This window comes from Alosa sapidissima, chromosome 14 (assembly GCF_018492685.1).
Source record: "Alosa sapidissima isolate fAloSap1 chromosome 14, fAloSap1.pri, whole genome shotgun sequence".
Taxonomy (NCBI): Eukaryota; Metazoa; Chordata; class Actinopteri; order Clupeiformes; family Clupeidae; genus Alosa; species Alosa sapidissima.
In genome coordinates, this window is record NC_055970.1 from 34,994,106 (window position 1) to 35,010,549 (window position 16,444).

The window sequence follows — 16,444 nt, forward strand, 5'->3', positions numbered from 1 at the left end:
TTGATTAGGTATTCCGCCATATGTATGAAAACAGTGCACGTCTGTTTTGCAGAAAAAAGCTGTTAAAAGCAGGTGTAATCCAAATTGCGGTTAAATGCGTCAAGTAGAGAAACTTTTAGAGACAGTTGAATCAGTTCAGAGCATCGGTTTTCTTCATTGTACTATGTCAAAAGCAGCCTTGACTTTTGTTTGCCTTTCTAATATCGTATTTTCACTTTCACGACATATACCGTATTTTCCGGACTATAAGTCGCTCTGGAGTATAAGTCGCTTTAGTCAAAAAATGCGTCATGAACAGGAAAAAAAACATATATAAGTCGCACTGGACTATAAGTCGCATTTATTTATAAATGTATTTCACAAAATCCAAAACCAAAAACAGAGACTATGTAACTGGACTATTGAGGCCAAAAAGAATAATGTTAATGAAGACGAAGGAGTGAAGGCAGCCAAGAGGAGGGCAGGAAGGTCTAATTGTAAAGCAAAAGATTCACTGAAAGAAAATGCCATGTGGTACACCAACATTTAGCTAAAATGTGGAGAATACAATGCAATCAAGCATTTTGGGCAATGTGGAGTCACAAGCTGGCAGCAGATTAAATGTTCATGAGAGAGAAAAATATGGTTTTAAAAGGACGTGACCGAAGAAAGCCAGGCATAGACCTATAGGCCCGAAGGTAATTGTAAAGCAATTTACAAAAGATTCACTGAACAAAAATGCTGATATAGTACATGAAAATGTAGCTAAAAATTTAGAGAATGCAATGCAGTCAAGCATTTTGGGCGATGTGGAGTGACAAGCCGGCAGCAGATTAAATGCCCACGAGAGAGAAAAAGATGCGGTTTTAAGAAGACGTGCACAGACCGGTTTTAATAGGACGTGCAGACCAAAGCTGCAGCAAGCAGGTAATATTTAGAAATGTATTTCACAAAATCCAAGACCAAGAACTAGGGGTCGACCAATTATCGGCCGGGCCGATTATTAGGGCCGATATTTAGCATTTTTATAATAATTGGTATCGGTCATTTTTTCCACCGATAAGCCGATATTGAAATGGATAAAGAATGAAACGCGCTACTTTGTCTGTAAAGCGTCTCTCACTCCCTGCATTTGCTACTCTGTCGAGAGCATTGTCCCGCCCACTACACCGTCTGATTTGTTAGTTAGCACGAATGCAGCCAATCAGGATCGAAGACTGAACACAGAGAAAGTTTAGGATTCTCACTGAGGCAGAGTGTAGATGGGCTTCAGCTGTACGGAGCTATTTTTCGAAGGTAAGGAAGGTACCTAACATTGCTGAAGTTGCAATGAATCACAATCATCTACACTGAAGTTACAAAAACACCACTTTGGACGTCTCTTTGATCCGGATCAATAAGTAAAGCACCCACTTCCTTCATTTAGCGAATTCCCGATTGATGCACGTTAGTGATATGCTGTTTAGCCTAGGCTACTAGTTAGCCTACAAACTCGGGTGCTGCGCGTCGGGAGTTGTTTGCCTCTGCCTCGTCCATTAATTGTAAATAACGGGACACCTCGGCGGACGTTATCCCTTAGGCCTACATAGTAGACAAGTCCTAAATTATGTGATAGCGAACGTCAAAAAGTCTGTTTTTGAAACAGACTGTCAGAAAAGACTAGGCTACAGGCACCCAGGGCCAGCCGTAATTTAATTCGACCTGAAGTAGCCTAAATCGCGGCCTGAGCTGGCTATTAACGTGCCTTTTAGGCTCACCAAAGTGTAGCCTACACATAGACACAAATTGCATGCTTAAATAGCCTAGAACTATTTTTAAACTGTTTTGTTTAACTGTTCAACCGTAACACTTGCCATCACGCATGCACCTCTTCCTCTCCCTCTCTCGTGCACTCACACCATGGAGGTATTATATATAACTGGAGAGAGTGACTAAGTCCCGCCCTCCATACAAATAAATGGTGGAGGCTAGGCTAGGAAATCCGGCCAATTCATAGTCAACGCCATGTTGAACACTGGGGTTCGGATCCAGCGCCAGTTGGCTCTGACCATGCGCCAAGTTACAAAGCTGGAAATGACGCATGGACCAACGTCGATTTTTATTGGATATTCTGTAAAAAGAGAGTCGTCCTCCAGTAAGAGGGTGGCGATAATGCACATAAAGTCCTATAAATAAACTATTCGGTTTTTAGTGCCAAATGTAGCGCATTTTTACAGTCTATGATTAGTTTGTTTTTTATTTTATTGTTTGCCATCTCATAGTGGGTGCTCTAAACATATTCTAGCGTTGGCCCATGACCAAATCAAGCCAATAATAGCCAGTAGCCACAATAATGACTGGAGCCAGAGCCCTCAATAGCCACCCTGTTTTGAATATAATATTGAAGATATTCAATATTATTGAAGATAGTATTGAAGATAACGCACAGAACGGTCAGCCTGAGCGGACAATTACGTCCCAACTCGTCTAAAATGTGGTGTCTTTACTTTGAGTTGTACACCGCAGATGGTAAAGTAACGGTTAAAGAGAATGTTGTCTGCGGACTCAGCAAAGAAAAGTTTACTTACGCATCCACGACATCCAATCTTTGCGCTCACCTGTGGAGTTACCATCCAAATGAGGCAGCGGTGTCAGAGGCACAGTAGACGGCCAGAGCATCGCCAGGCGTCCAACATCGTATGATTGCATACTTTCCGTAAATCCTAAATTATGTCCAGGGTCTGCTATTTACTTAGGCTGCAAAGCACAGGTATTTATTTGAGGTAGGCTTATTCGAGGCAGACCTTTATTTCTTACATTGTACGTTATTGTGAGACATGCGTTTTGTTTGGAGTGGCATACCAGGCTATCAAACGCAGACGATTTTCGGTTTTGGTATGGGATTTAATTTACTTTTGACTTTTATTATATAGTTAAATGTTGAGACTGATGGGCATTTAAATCTAGAGGGTATTTGATGATCACTGTAAAGTTTCGTGTTGTTGAAAAAGTGTTGGGATTTCCAGCTGTTTATTGCGAGACAAGGCCTTTCCCTCATTCATTGAACGTGCGCTGTGCTCTAATGGAAACCTTATTGCATAGCGAAGTAGCCTAAATTGAGTTTTTTTTTAATTATGCATGGTTTACTTTTTATTAAATTCGTAGGCTGGAATGCCTCGCACCAATAATTGTGTTTAAATGTAGTAGCCTAGTGCTTCAGCCTCTGGCAAGCTCCAAAGGGGGCGGCTATAGGTTGAGAGCAACGTGTTGGAGACCCATAGTGTAACGAGACAAGGTCTTTATTCCGCTGTTGTGTAATTTATTGTTTTTAATCATGTTTAGGCTATGTTTGTTCGGGACAAACAACAACGAAACAAGATCAATACAATTTTCTTTATTTGTTTATTTGTCATATGATGGATAAACAACCATAATATGCACGTCTTCTAATAGGATCCTCAAGAAATACGCACTGAATAACGTTTGGCTGTAGCCGCCGGATAGGTACCCGACCACCAACATGTATGCGCATGAGAGCTCGTGCCCAACACGGATTTTCGTGCATGGAGCTGGTTCCAAATGCTCCATGCAGCACCATATTTGAAAATGGCGTATGCTAACATGCCGAAGCTAATCTGCACGCTCTTGACCCCCTGACTCACACACACGATGGCAAAGCATCCTCTTTGTGACAGGTCCCTTAATAAGCACATAGCCCATTGTGTAGGCCTAGTCTATGAAAATAATTGCTATCACTCAGTTCTTGGATTAATATCATACACAGGATTTACATGTGATGCAAGTTGATAGACAATTGTGTATCAAAAGAAGAAAGAAAAGTTTGCATGAATTTTTTTGCAGCATATCGCCTTTACTATCTACCCCCCTTTTTGACAACTGACATATCGGTTTTACATATCGGTTATCGGCCTCCTGTTTTGGTAATAATTGATATCGGTATCGGCCCTGAAAAAACCATATCGGTCGATCCCTACCAAGAACAGACAGATGTAACTGGACACATAGAGGCCAAATAAATATGCGCATTTAAAACTAGGGCCTAAATTTCAGCGCGGGTATTGCGCATAAGTTATTAAGTATTGAGCATAATAATAAAAGTCCCACAACTCCATCATAATGAGAGAAATTCCCACACATGTTACAGCGCTGTCTGATAACGTTAATCCAATAATGGAGCCCTGAAAGCGTGACTATTGACTGCACGGACCAACTCACTTCAATTGAACCCCATGCACACACACGCGCGCGCAGGACCACTTTGCGGGTGCCTCTCTCTCTCCCTCTCACTCACCGCTTAAGTCAAATTATAGCCTAGGTGCTTCTACATCAACCGCGATCGACAGGAAAGGAAAACAAACGTTTAGCGATCAGGAACCGTCAGGAATTTCGCAAACACAGAAGCATGACAGCCTAACACGAGAGAACATGGATGTGTTCTCCATTTGAGGAACGTTATAATCGATTGCGGACGTGAACAGACAGATACAGACACGGAGCGCATAGTAGGCCTACCTTCACTTTCTAGTGTGTGTATTTATTATGTGAAATATAATTAGTAGCAAAACAGTGATCAAATATTAGCCTACATGGCTAATGTTTTCATGCATGTCTAGATTACGGGTGAGGATTGTTTAGGAGACAGACTAGGCTATCGTAAATCCTCAAATCCTTATGGCGGGAGTCTTTTATTTAGGCTGCGCAAAGCATAGCACCTTTATTTGGGGCATGGCTTGTACTGTTTGATATTGCTAAATATCGGGACTGATGACCACTGAAATCTGTGGGGTATTTGACGGTTCATGTATGAAATGTCGGGATTTCCATCCGCTTATTGCGAGATAAGGCATCCGCTTTTAATTCTGCATGATTTACTTTTTTATAAAATTCGTAGGCTGATGCCTGGCAGCAAGAATTGTGTTTAAATGTAGGTTACTGCTTCAGCCTCTGGCAAGCTCAGATGGGGGCGGCATGCAACTGGTAGCTTGAGAGCAACGTGTTGGAGACTCGTGGTGTAAGACAATGACTTTTCATTGGCAACAATATTAAACCAACCAACAATATAAAATATTAAGAGCTCTTTTATGAATTAAATTGAAACAAAATTATTACTGGCCTTTATTTGTCCGAATCTGAGGCCCGGCTATAAATAGAATCCCGGCCATAATTTGATGATTTAGGTGCACATGTGCTTCAGGCATAGCGCTACCACTAATCTCTGACTGAAAGTGCACAGAACTTGTGCATTTGAGAGCGCTCTCTCACGCTAGACAGTAATGTTTCATGTAGGGTTCATGTCAGTTAATATGAATTAACATTTAAAAACATGTTCAATTATATATTTCTTTCATATATAAGTCGCACCTGACAATAAGTCGCAGGGCCAGCCAAACTAGGAAAAAAAGTGTGTCAAAAAGTTTAGCGATCATACATGATAATAAGATGTCAACAAGCAGCAACATACAGAGTAGGCCTAGTAGTTCTACTAATCTACTTATGATACTTGAACAGTGAATGGATAGACTCTTCAACTGTCCACAGCTGATGTCAAAAAGGCCCTTGCAAATGTGAACCCACGTAAGGCTGCAGGCAGGGGCGGCTTAATATCACCTAAGGCCCCTGGGCTATGGAGGAGGTTTTTGAGGGACTGGCTTTTTTTAAAATTCTGGCTGCTAAACATAACATTTTAATGCAGTTTGGGAAGGACCAAAATACCTTTCACGAAGAGCAAGCAGCTCTGGCTCATGTGACGTGAACATAGGATACCTTATGTATTATCACTTCACTGCCCGACACTACCCTACATAGAGAAATATCTCATGTTAACAATGGAGAAAACATATTATTTGTGCGAATGGGCTAGCACAAACATAGCTTTTGGTGAACGGAGATGCAGATCACTAATTCATTTCTTTGCGCAACAGCCCATGTTCTGCATTCACGCCAGTGAGACAAGTGAAATAACTGTTTTTCAAGCTGTTTCATTGCCAAGTTATTTGCTGTGATATTTACCTTCTATGCCTTATGTTTTCATGGACAGTTGCAGGAATCCACGTCATTCATTATATTGTTGCTTCTAACCGACCCACGTTATCTCCAGAGGTTTTCAGTTTGTCAGTTTCAGCCTCTCCTCTACACCCGTTGAGATTTATTAGGATATTGTTACATTTGTTACACTTCAGAAGATAAGACAAAGGGGGCCTCTGCACTGATGTCATTGTAGCAGTGCGATGTGCTTAGTTATTTGGTAGGCTAGCTCCAGAGTAATGACGCCGCAAATACGGACACGGCCATTTATTTTCATTATTATTATTATTATTATTATTATTATTAGTCAAGTCAAGTTTATTTATATAGCGCATTTCATACACAGAGGGCATTCAATGTGTTTTACATAAACAAAACCAAACAATAATAACAAATAAAAGCATAGAAAGGCAATATGTAAGGGATAATGTATAGAACGCCGGTCATTATTGGGAAAATAAGTCCCGACAGGGCGAACCGGACCCCGACACACAGCAGAGGGGTCTTGTTCCGCCCTGAAGGGACTTATTTTTCCAATAATGACCAGCGTTCTATACATTATCCCGCTTATTACACGGCTACTTGCCAAACGAAATAATAAACTCCCCACGATATGACTTTAGCCTACATAGCCTAGCCTATGTCTTACCGTTCATCGTGGCATTTGCTGAAACAGTTTGCAACAACACACGCTGAACTTGAATCAAACATTCTTTAGAACACAGCTGATCAACCGTTTGCCTTCACTTTTGAATGAAGTTCCAGTCCTTGCGTAGTGATATGAAATACCTGAATTAGAAGCACAAACTCCGTTGCCATTGACAGCGGTCATTATTTTTTTCAGAGGTCCTTTCCTCGGAAATAATGACCGCTAGAACTTTGGGAAATCCCATTCAAGTCAATGGAGCGTTCTCCTTGCCTTGTGAAGAGCCGTGTAATAAAGTCAAAGAATAATTCAAAAGGTAAAGATCATAATAAAAAGAAAATATAAAACACAAGGTAAAATCATTTAAACATAAAGAATAATTAGTAAGCAAAAACAAAGGCAAAAGTAGTAAAAAAAGTAATAAAAGACAAGGTAGAATAATTATCAAGGCAGATTCAGAATTTGTAACTCGGCGCAGTTAGCAGAAAGCATCTGAGAACAGTTTGGTCTTAAGTCTAGATTTAAAACTGGCTACAGTTGGGGCCTTTTTGTAGAAACACTCTCACAAAAAAGCAATGAACAAAAAAGAAATCCCTTCAGGGTCGTAACAGCAGAGCTCACAAGTCATTGTCAATCATTTTGGTTTTCATTTTCAGAGCACCCAAACACCTTGTTGGAATATACAAAGATTTTTTAAATATGTTTTTCTTTATTCTCCACGATCCCTTATTTTTAAAAACACCAATTTACCAATTTGGTAACATAGGTACACCTAGTAATTCTTTCAGAATTTTTTGAGACCTAGGTGCGTGGGCCCTGGTTGAATTGACGTGGAATGACCCATCCGAAAGTTGGTCTAGAGCTGAGCCCCATAGCAGCTAAAAGCTGCTTCACCATGTTTAGTTCTAACAGTAGGTTTTACTAACAGGTTTTTCACCTGGGACCTGAGAGGACAAGAAGGTGTGTACTGCTGAAGCATGTCTGATAGGTATTTAGGTCCTGCTCCCATTTACTGATTTATAAACAAGCAATAGTCCTTTAAAGTCAATTCTGTGACTTACTGGAAGCCAGTGCAAGGACTTAAGAATTGGAGTAATGTGGTCAGTTCTTTTAGTTTTTGTTAGAATCCTAGCTGCTGCATGTTGTATCACCTGAAGCTGTTTAATAGTCTTTTTAGGAAGGCCTGTGAACAGTCCATTGCAGTAATCAACCCTGCTGGAGATAAATGCATGAATGAGTTTTTCTAAGTCATGTTTTGACATCAGCCCTCTGAGTTTGGCAATATTTTTGAGGTGGTAAAAAGCTGATTTAGTTATTGCTTTCATGTGGCTGTTGAAATTTAGATCACTGTCAATTAATACAATTAATAAGATTTTTAATAGTATCCTTTGCCTTCAACCCTTTTGTGTCAAGGAGAGTGGCAACCCTAAGTCTTTCCTCCTTTTTACCAAATATAATTAATTCATGAAACCTTGGAAGACTTAGTTTTTCACATGGCTACCCTGGATTCACAATTGACAGTGTAAACAAAGGGCATGGGGGTATTGTTTCCATTGTATCATCGCCCTCTCTCACACATCCTTCTTACTATGTGTTGTTAGATGTCTTTAAATACTTTCAGGAGGCTCCTCATTGGTGGAGGCCCCTGGGCTGAAGCCCAGGTAAGCCCCTGCATTAAGGCGCCAGTGACCAAGGAGACGATGAAACAGTGGGCATTACTTTGAAATGGCCACTTCATTCGCACATTACGTGACATGAAGCTGCGTGAAACTTTAGTACCACTTTCAGCCACTGTGAGTCGCTCTCCCAGCCTATGAATTCAATAACAACAAAATAAATCATGCATAATTAAAAATGACCTCGATTTAGGCTACTTGGGTATGGCATAAGGCTTGGCTACACAGTGGTTAACAAAAATCGAAATCTGCTTTTGATACCGTGCCGCTCCACAAAACGGAAAAATATCTTAATTTGCTGTCTACATTATTGTCCATGAAGGCATATCTGGCAAGTTGTTATTTTATGAAGACGTAAATTGTTGCTTTGCTTTCATTAATGGTTTCGCTATAATCAAGTTTGCAAGAAGGAGACATAACGTGTGAGCATGCCACTATCCAGGGACGTGCTCACACAGCTGTGGTGGTGGGGGCAGGAGGACAACTGTTAGCGCAGGCTTTTACATAAAATTCTTCAACAGAAGCCTTATGAAATAAAGGCCTGCCCAAAATAAAGGCCTGTGGTTTGCGCAGCCTACTAGCCTGACGAGCCAGATCCACATTAAAATGTAGGGTCTGGGCACTCACCGTTCGCAGTGCTCAGTCCGAGGGGCGGGATAATCAGTTGTCTTTCAAATTCCCTCTGCACGCAATAGGACAGCGGCAGCGCTATGAGTCCCATGCGTTTCCCACCAGCGGAGCTAGTTGGCTAGTTCAAACGTTTGCCAACTTAATAAAAGCTTAACTCGTGTCACACTGTTCGCCAACAGCAACATCCATCTTATTTGTTTTCAAGTAGCAGGGAATTCAAGCCAAACCGTTGCAACTCTGCCATCAATCATTATGTTAAGCCCACCTAACGACTCTATACACTATTTCATTGGCCTGATTGAGTTTCGATTTCTGGAGCTCACAAGCCAACGGAGAGTTGCTAGACTAGCCCTGTAATGTAATTTGCTGCCGCTAGGGGCGCGTCTAGATTTCTAGGCTAGCAGCCTACAGTAAGTAGGCTAAATAACAGACCCGCCACAATATGCGGTATGATGATTTTTTACGAGCAAGATGTTTTTGGTGCCCTACGCACACTGCATGTTCTTAAATAACAATGAAATATCATCAGTAATATTCAACCATTATTTTGTGATTTGGGAATAATGTATATTTTCATTAAGCACAGAGAATCGCATGTCAGTCGCCTCATATTTGGCTGACTTCTGCAGACGCACAAAAAAACACTGCCACTTCCCTCCTCATGAGTCTTCGTTGCTGTGGATGACGTCATTACTCATACACAAGCTTGACTGAAGTGACCACCTTGATTGGCTGATGATTGTAATGTGGGAATGATTCCAAACACCTCTCTTACGATGATGAGTGACAGGTCTGAGAATGCGTGCGCTACACAAGTAGTGCGAAAGACGGAAGATGATGAATAACTGAATAAAAAGGCCTAGCCTAATGAAACATACGGATTGATGCAGTATCTTTGCAACATTATTAAATTAATCCGTCACCATATGCCTATGCCTATGTTTGCAAAGAGGAGAACATTTAATTTAATTTACATGTTGACAATGAGTAGTTTTGGTTGTTGGTGGCGTTATTGCATCCCTTAGTTATGCGCAAAATAGTTCCCTCGCGTTTGGAAGCTCCTGTAGCCGCATAGGATTTCAAAACATCGCGACGCAAAATGCCACAAAAAGTGGTTTGTGAATAGGTCCAGATATGCTTGAGTGGTTCACTCGCAGTTAACCAAATATTTCTTTATTAGGGCAGGGCAGGAATATTTCTGGCTATTAAATTATTTCTAAACCAGTCTACTAAAGTCTGTAGTGAAGTCTGTTTTCCAGGCTCCATTTCTCTCTACGAGACACCCTGCTCACAAGAGCCATCTTGTGGTTGTTTGGGTTGTTGCAGCGTCACTGGAGAAATACAAATTAAAGTCTCGTGATCGCGCGTGAGGTCACATGTGAATCACGTGTGAAGCCGGCCAATTTGAAGTAATGCCCACTGTAGATTTCAGTAGACGAAGTAAACTGCTGCTAATCGATGGGAGTGCTGTGGAGAGGGTCAGCAGTGTGAGATTCCTGGGAGTCCACATAGCTGATGACCTATCCTCGACCATCAACACTACAACAGTCATTAGGAAAGCACAGCAGCGGCTCCATCCCCTCTGGAGACTGAGGAAAGCAGGTCTCCCCACTACTCATCTCATCACATTCTACAGGGGCACCATTGAAAGTGTCCTGACCTACAGCTTCACTTCCTGGTTTTGGGGCTGTAGTGCACAGGAGAAAAATCAGCTGAACAGGATAGTAAAGACAGCAAGCAAGATCTCGGGTGCCCCCTCCCCTTCCTGGGGGAGATCTACCACCAGTGCTGTATCAGTAGAACCACCGCCATCATCAAGGACCTCAACCATCCCTCACAGTACATCTTTTTCCTTATGCCATCCAGGAGGAGGTTCCGAAACATCAGCTGTAAGACCACCAGGATGTTGAACAGCTTCTTCCCTCGAGCCAGCAGTTAGGCTTGTGAACAGACTGGGCCTCTCCCCATAAACAAGCACATGCATGCACGCACACACAAACTAAAAAAAAAAACAACCAAGCACTTTACAAGCGTTGCACTTTTGTTGTGTGTGAGTGTGCTAGTATGAAATGTGCGTATGTGAAGGATAGGAAGTATGAAGTGTGTATGTGTGTCGGTGAGTTTGTTAGTTCTTAAGTGCCTATTTATTACTGTCTTTTTTTAAATGCACTGCCTAAAACGATATTTAGTTTCTTCTGTGTATCATGTGAGTACTCAGATAAATGACAATTAAAGCGAATCTTGAATCTTGGGACTGCTGCTGTCCAGCTCAGCCTCATGCATGAGACCCTTTCATGGATGTCTGCCTCTGTGATGGTCATTGGATCTTGTTCAGGGAGATGGCAATGTTGTGTTCTTAGTTCTACTAGCCATTGTGTGTTGGTGTTATGAGATGGCTCCTTCTCCCATATACCTTTCCAGTATTGATCGGTCTCCAGCCTTGGATGGTGTTCCCTGTTGTTGTTACCCTGCCACTGAAAGTGCACTCTGAATGGAACGGTTAAGAACATCTGGTTTATTCTCCTGCTTCTCTAGTGTATCTCTTCAGACAGGTGGCCAGGGCTGTGAGTCTTTGCTTCTTAGGTAACCCTTCCTGCTTCACCCTTCTTCTGTCTGCGCCCCTTCTCCATTTCTGACAGTTGGCTAACTTCCCTCCATGTTGCCTTAGCCTCCAACCTTCTTCTCCCTGGCGGTTACTGGTCCTTGTAGTTATTGGCCCTTATGTTCTGGCCCAGCATCTCAAGGATCACTGTTGCTGTGGTGTATATCAGGTTGTTGGTCTCCGTGATAGTTTCTGTAGGGATTGCTGGATTGCTACATTCACATCTGCTAGTAGGCTTCCAGATGATATTTCCCTTAGTTTTTTAGTTTTACTCAAAATGAGATGGATCAAAACTTCAGCGCTGATGTGCGTGGCAAGTGACAGTGCACTCATTTCGGCGCCAGTGTTGGCTCAGTCCACATGGAATTTAAATATTACCGAAGCACTTCAAGTTTAAGCTATGATCTACTACGAGCTAAGCATTGTTTACACTCCAACACTGTTACACGTGAACTGAACATAGTTAATGGACTAGGCTTTTTCTGTTTGCACTTCATTGAAATGTGCTGCAGACCTATTGCACATTCACTTTTGCATATTTCTCAATATGAAAAGTTCCTTATTTTCAACTGAACTCTAAATATAATGAATATAGGCTATGTGGAGTATTTTTTGTTTGTTATGCCCTTTATGTGTGCACATTTTGTGCATGCACTTCTGCTGTAGCATTTATTTCAGTTTATGTCAGCTATATTTCTGAAGAATACAATGTATTGCCTCAGGCCCGCTGCACATCTTTATTTGAAATAATCAAATGTCTTAAAGTTAAGTTCATAAAGTAACTTTCTTTGCTTTCATTTGATTCCTAATCAAGATGCATTGGTAAAATGGCTTTATATTGTTAACATGGACTTCTGGAATGTTTAATAGAATTTTAATCATGTAATAAAATATGCAATTAATCGCAATTAACTATAGAAATTCTGTGATTAATCACGATCATAAAAAAATAATAGTTTGACAGCCCTAGTAATATAGTTTTTATAGTAATACAATTTGAATGGTGCAGATGTTGGTTCAAAATGATTATTGATTTAAGGTATTTCTTTTTTTGTTCAACACTGCATGTGTGTTTTGTGCTTATAGGAGCATTACAGGAGTACCTGTGTCAGGTGATGAACCTTAAGTACTCAGAGACACCGGACTACACTCAACTGAAGGTTGGGCTTAGGAATGGATTGCAGCAAATGGGAGTAGCTTTAGAGGACTCTTTTGACCTCCATATGTAATCACCTTACATTGTATGTTTTGATATGAATAATATGTTGGATTTGCTCTCAGTTTTTAAGTTTTAAATGTATTTGTATGTTTGTATAGGTGTTTGGTTGGGTTTAAAATACTAGGTCTTCCCAGAGACAGGAAGTGGGTGGAGACAATCAATGGGATGGTTTGAAATGTAACTCGTTATGGTTTCATGTTGAATAACTACTCTCATTTAATGCTATTATAGAAACTATGCTTTTATTTCTTGTGGTAAGAAAGCCATACTACAGTATATTGATTCACCAATTTGTGATTTATTTCCACAAAGGACTGGTAACATGAATGTTACTGTTTTTTTTACCCATTTTTACTTTTGTTTAGCCTATACAATCAGACATGGTAGTTATCTTTATCATAACATAATTGTAACTAACTGTTCCCATCATTAAGCAGGGTGTCTGTTAAATGTTAAAACAAAAGTAGTAAAACATCTTAATCTTCAATTGAACGACTGCTGTGCATACTGGTGGTAGACTTATTCTCATATGACAATATGACACCCAAACCTTTAATACATGCTCAGTAAGGGTTTTTTCACTGTAAAAGTAGGAAAGATGTAAGTGTATTTTCAGTGTTTCATTTTGCTCGTTTTTTAATTTCACTTTACCTTTCTTCAAGTTTCTGCCTTATGAATGGATGTTTTTTGTAATAAAACAGAATTTTCTTTCATTCCACTCCTTGTCAGTCCCTCCAGGATTTAGTGGGCCTTAACAACATTAGGAAGATCAAACCTTATCTGACACAAGTTTCCAAATTTCCCTCACGGGATCAAAAAAGTATATATACTATACTATACTATTTCCTCAGTGGTTCCATGTTAAAAATAGTGCAAAATAGTCAGAGAAATCAAATCTATTTTATCATACTTTTGCCTTTTCATTCATTCATTTCAATAGCCTGTGGCCTAATAAATCATCCTCCTACGTGGAATGTTCACCCCCTGTCCCTATATGTTACAGTAGGCCTAGCTTCTCTGCATTAGACAAGTGCACATCATATTAAATCATGTATGACTCCTGCGAGGCCGTAACCTACAACGGCACTGTGCTGAGAACGAAAAAGGCAGACATTGTATTCCCCTCACAGGACACATGTGGAAGTACACACTACGGCAAAACTTAACACGATCAATATACACCTACACCTATACAGTACTCTTCTTGCAATAGTAAGTCCCTTCACCATACTTGCCCCCCCTCTCCCTTACATACACAGCACGTTATTTCATCAGGAAGCTTCTCCAACACACATTCCCAACATACTTACAGCACACTGCCCCCCCCCCCCCCCCCCCCCCCCCCCCCCCCCAATACACAGCACATTGTCTCATATGAGGAAGCTTCTCCAACACAACCCCTGGCAGTTGGGTGAGTCCTTGGTAAGGGAGTTTTTCCTTGCCCCTGTTGCTCTTGGGTGCTCCTTGTTGGTGCCCCCCCCCCCCCCCCAATCCCCCAATCCCAATCCTGAGGATGCAGTCAGATAGGTCACCATAGGCATATTTGGATTAGCTACAGATGGATTCACAAATAAATAAATTAGCCTACATTTGGCAGGATACTTGATATACAGGCTGAATGCAAATATGGCAATTTATTATATTATTTTACATTTATTTTAACAGACTGAAAATAAAGTGGGCACTGATCTTTAAAATCCTGTTTCCTGTAGCCTAAATGTTCAGTCATTCTTAATCTTTGCAATTGGTGCACTGGCATGTTTACATTAGGCATCGCTTTCAAATGACCACTTCAGTCGCGCATTACATGAAGCTTCAGTCGCGCATTACGTCGCTCTGCCACTGTACATCGCTCTGCCTGCCGCCCCTACTGAAAAAGCAGGAGACTTCCCGAGAGTAATCCCAGCCTACGAATTCAATAACAAAATAAATCATGCATAATTAAACATTACCTCGATTTAGGCTACTTGGGTATGTCTTAAGGCTTGACTACACGGTGGTCGAAAATCCTAATCGAAATTTGCTGTCTACATTATTGTCAGTGTTGGGGGTAATGCAGCTACGCAAATAAAAACAGTGGTGTGATAATTGAGCCAGTAGAGAAATAACTGTTCAGAATTAATCTGTAGCCTTGGGTAGGCTTCTGCAGAAAACAATGTTGTTGCCGATTTAATACTATCTGGCGACGTTTTTAACAGGCTATGCAATAGAGGCTTAGACAACTATGACCCACGTTTTGGTTTCGTAAATTAATTTGCCCTACTTTGACTGCAGTGTAGTCAATTGACTGCTTGACATGTCATTTTTATTTTTCTGTACAATAAACAAATACATCTGCTTTATGCCGCAGAATTACATTCATATTTGGCTGACTTCTGCAGACGTGCAAAAAAAACACTGCCTGCAGGCCATCCTTAAAAATATTTTGGTTTGCCGTAACCCGACCGACCCTGTCAATTTAGAACCGACCCAAATATTTATTTTTTTCCCCTTTTAGTCCGTCCGACTTGCCGGTTGTAAACTTGCGTTAAGACTGACTGATTTTTTTTTACTCTAAACAACCAATACAAATAAAATACTATTTATTTTAGTAGGCCTAAGTATTGTGAATATAAATTGCCTACATACAAACGTAGGCTCTCTTAAATAAAACCCTGTGGCATCATCTCTACACCATTGGTTTACGCATGTCACACTATGGCCTAGGCTATACGCTTCGTTTCATTCACACAAACATCTCGACTCAACGCACTTGTCCAAATGATGTCTGTCTATCATCGTTGCACTCGGAGAAAACCAGAATGTTTAATTTGTCCTGCGTTTCTTCTACGGCTGCAAACGGGATTCACTCGCAGTTAACCAAATATTTCTTTATTAGGGCAGGGCAGGCATATTTTTGGCTATTAAATTATTTCTAAACCAGTCTGCTAAAGTCTGTAGTGAAGTCTGTGGGGTTTTCCAGGCTCCATTTCTTTTTACAAAACACCCTGCTCACTTGAGCCATCTACCGGTTGTTTGGGTTAATGCAGCGTCTCACTGGGAAAATACAAATTAAAGTCGCGTGACCCCAAGCGCGGACCGCGAGTGAAGCTGGCCAAGTCGAAGCACTGCCCACTGTAACTGTTATCTGCAGTGTAATGTTAGATTATGTATAAGTTAAGTACATAACTGACTGTGCGCCCACATTTTTGTCTGTGCTCTGATAGTATATTTTTACTACCATATTTCTCTTAAGACTCAATTAGGACGATGCAAGATCAGGATCCAGGCTTTATTCTTTTCAATGAGGGGCCAGTGGCCCTCAAGGGAGAGAAGTACATGTTTGTTTCACCCAATCATGGATTTCACCAGATTCTCAGTATTCTCTGACTTCTCTGACTACAGAGAAACAGTCTACCATATTTAAAGTTACACACAAAGAGAAGGAGTGACCTACTAGTATGAATATGCAAGGTAAAGGTGTGGTGTGTGGGGGATGTGGCTATTTGGCCAGCTTCTATTGTCTTTTAATTAAAACTACCCCCTTTCCTGGGAAGTCCTTCAGAGGCCTGGACACATGCTGTTCTACAAACATTAACATTTCACACCTGGTGATAGGCAAAAGCCCTCTCAGGACTTCAAGGATAAACAAAGGATGCTTGCATACAGACCAAAGACACACACAGGGT

At 40.9% G+C, this 16,444-nt stretch overlaps 1 protein-coding gene across 3 annotated transcripts in view; it reads left to right on the top strand.

Moving 5' to 3' along the window:
- vrk3 (VRK serine/threonine kinase 3) overlaps positions 1-13,489 on the top strand; it is a 78,762-nt gene extending 65,273 nt beyond the window's left edge. For all 3 annotated transcript variants that reach the window (XM_042061060.1, XM_042061061.1, XM_042061059.1), the window contains exon 15: positions 12,644-13,489. In XM_042061060.1, the coding sequence (XP_041916994.1) occupies positions 12,644-12,786 (143 nt within the window). In that variant the 3' untranslated portion in view covers positions 12,787-13,489. The remainder of the gene's footprint in view (positions 1-12,643) is intronic.
- The last annotated feature ends 2,955 nt before the right edge of the window (positions 13,490-16,444 follow it).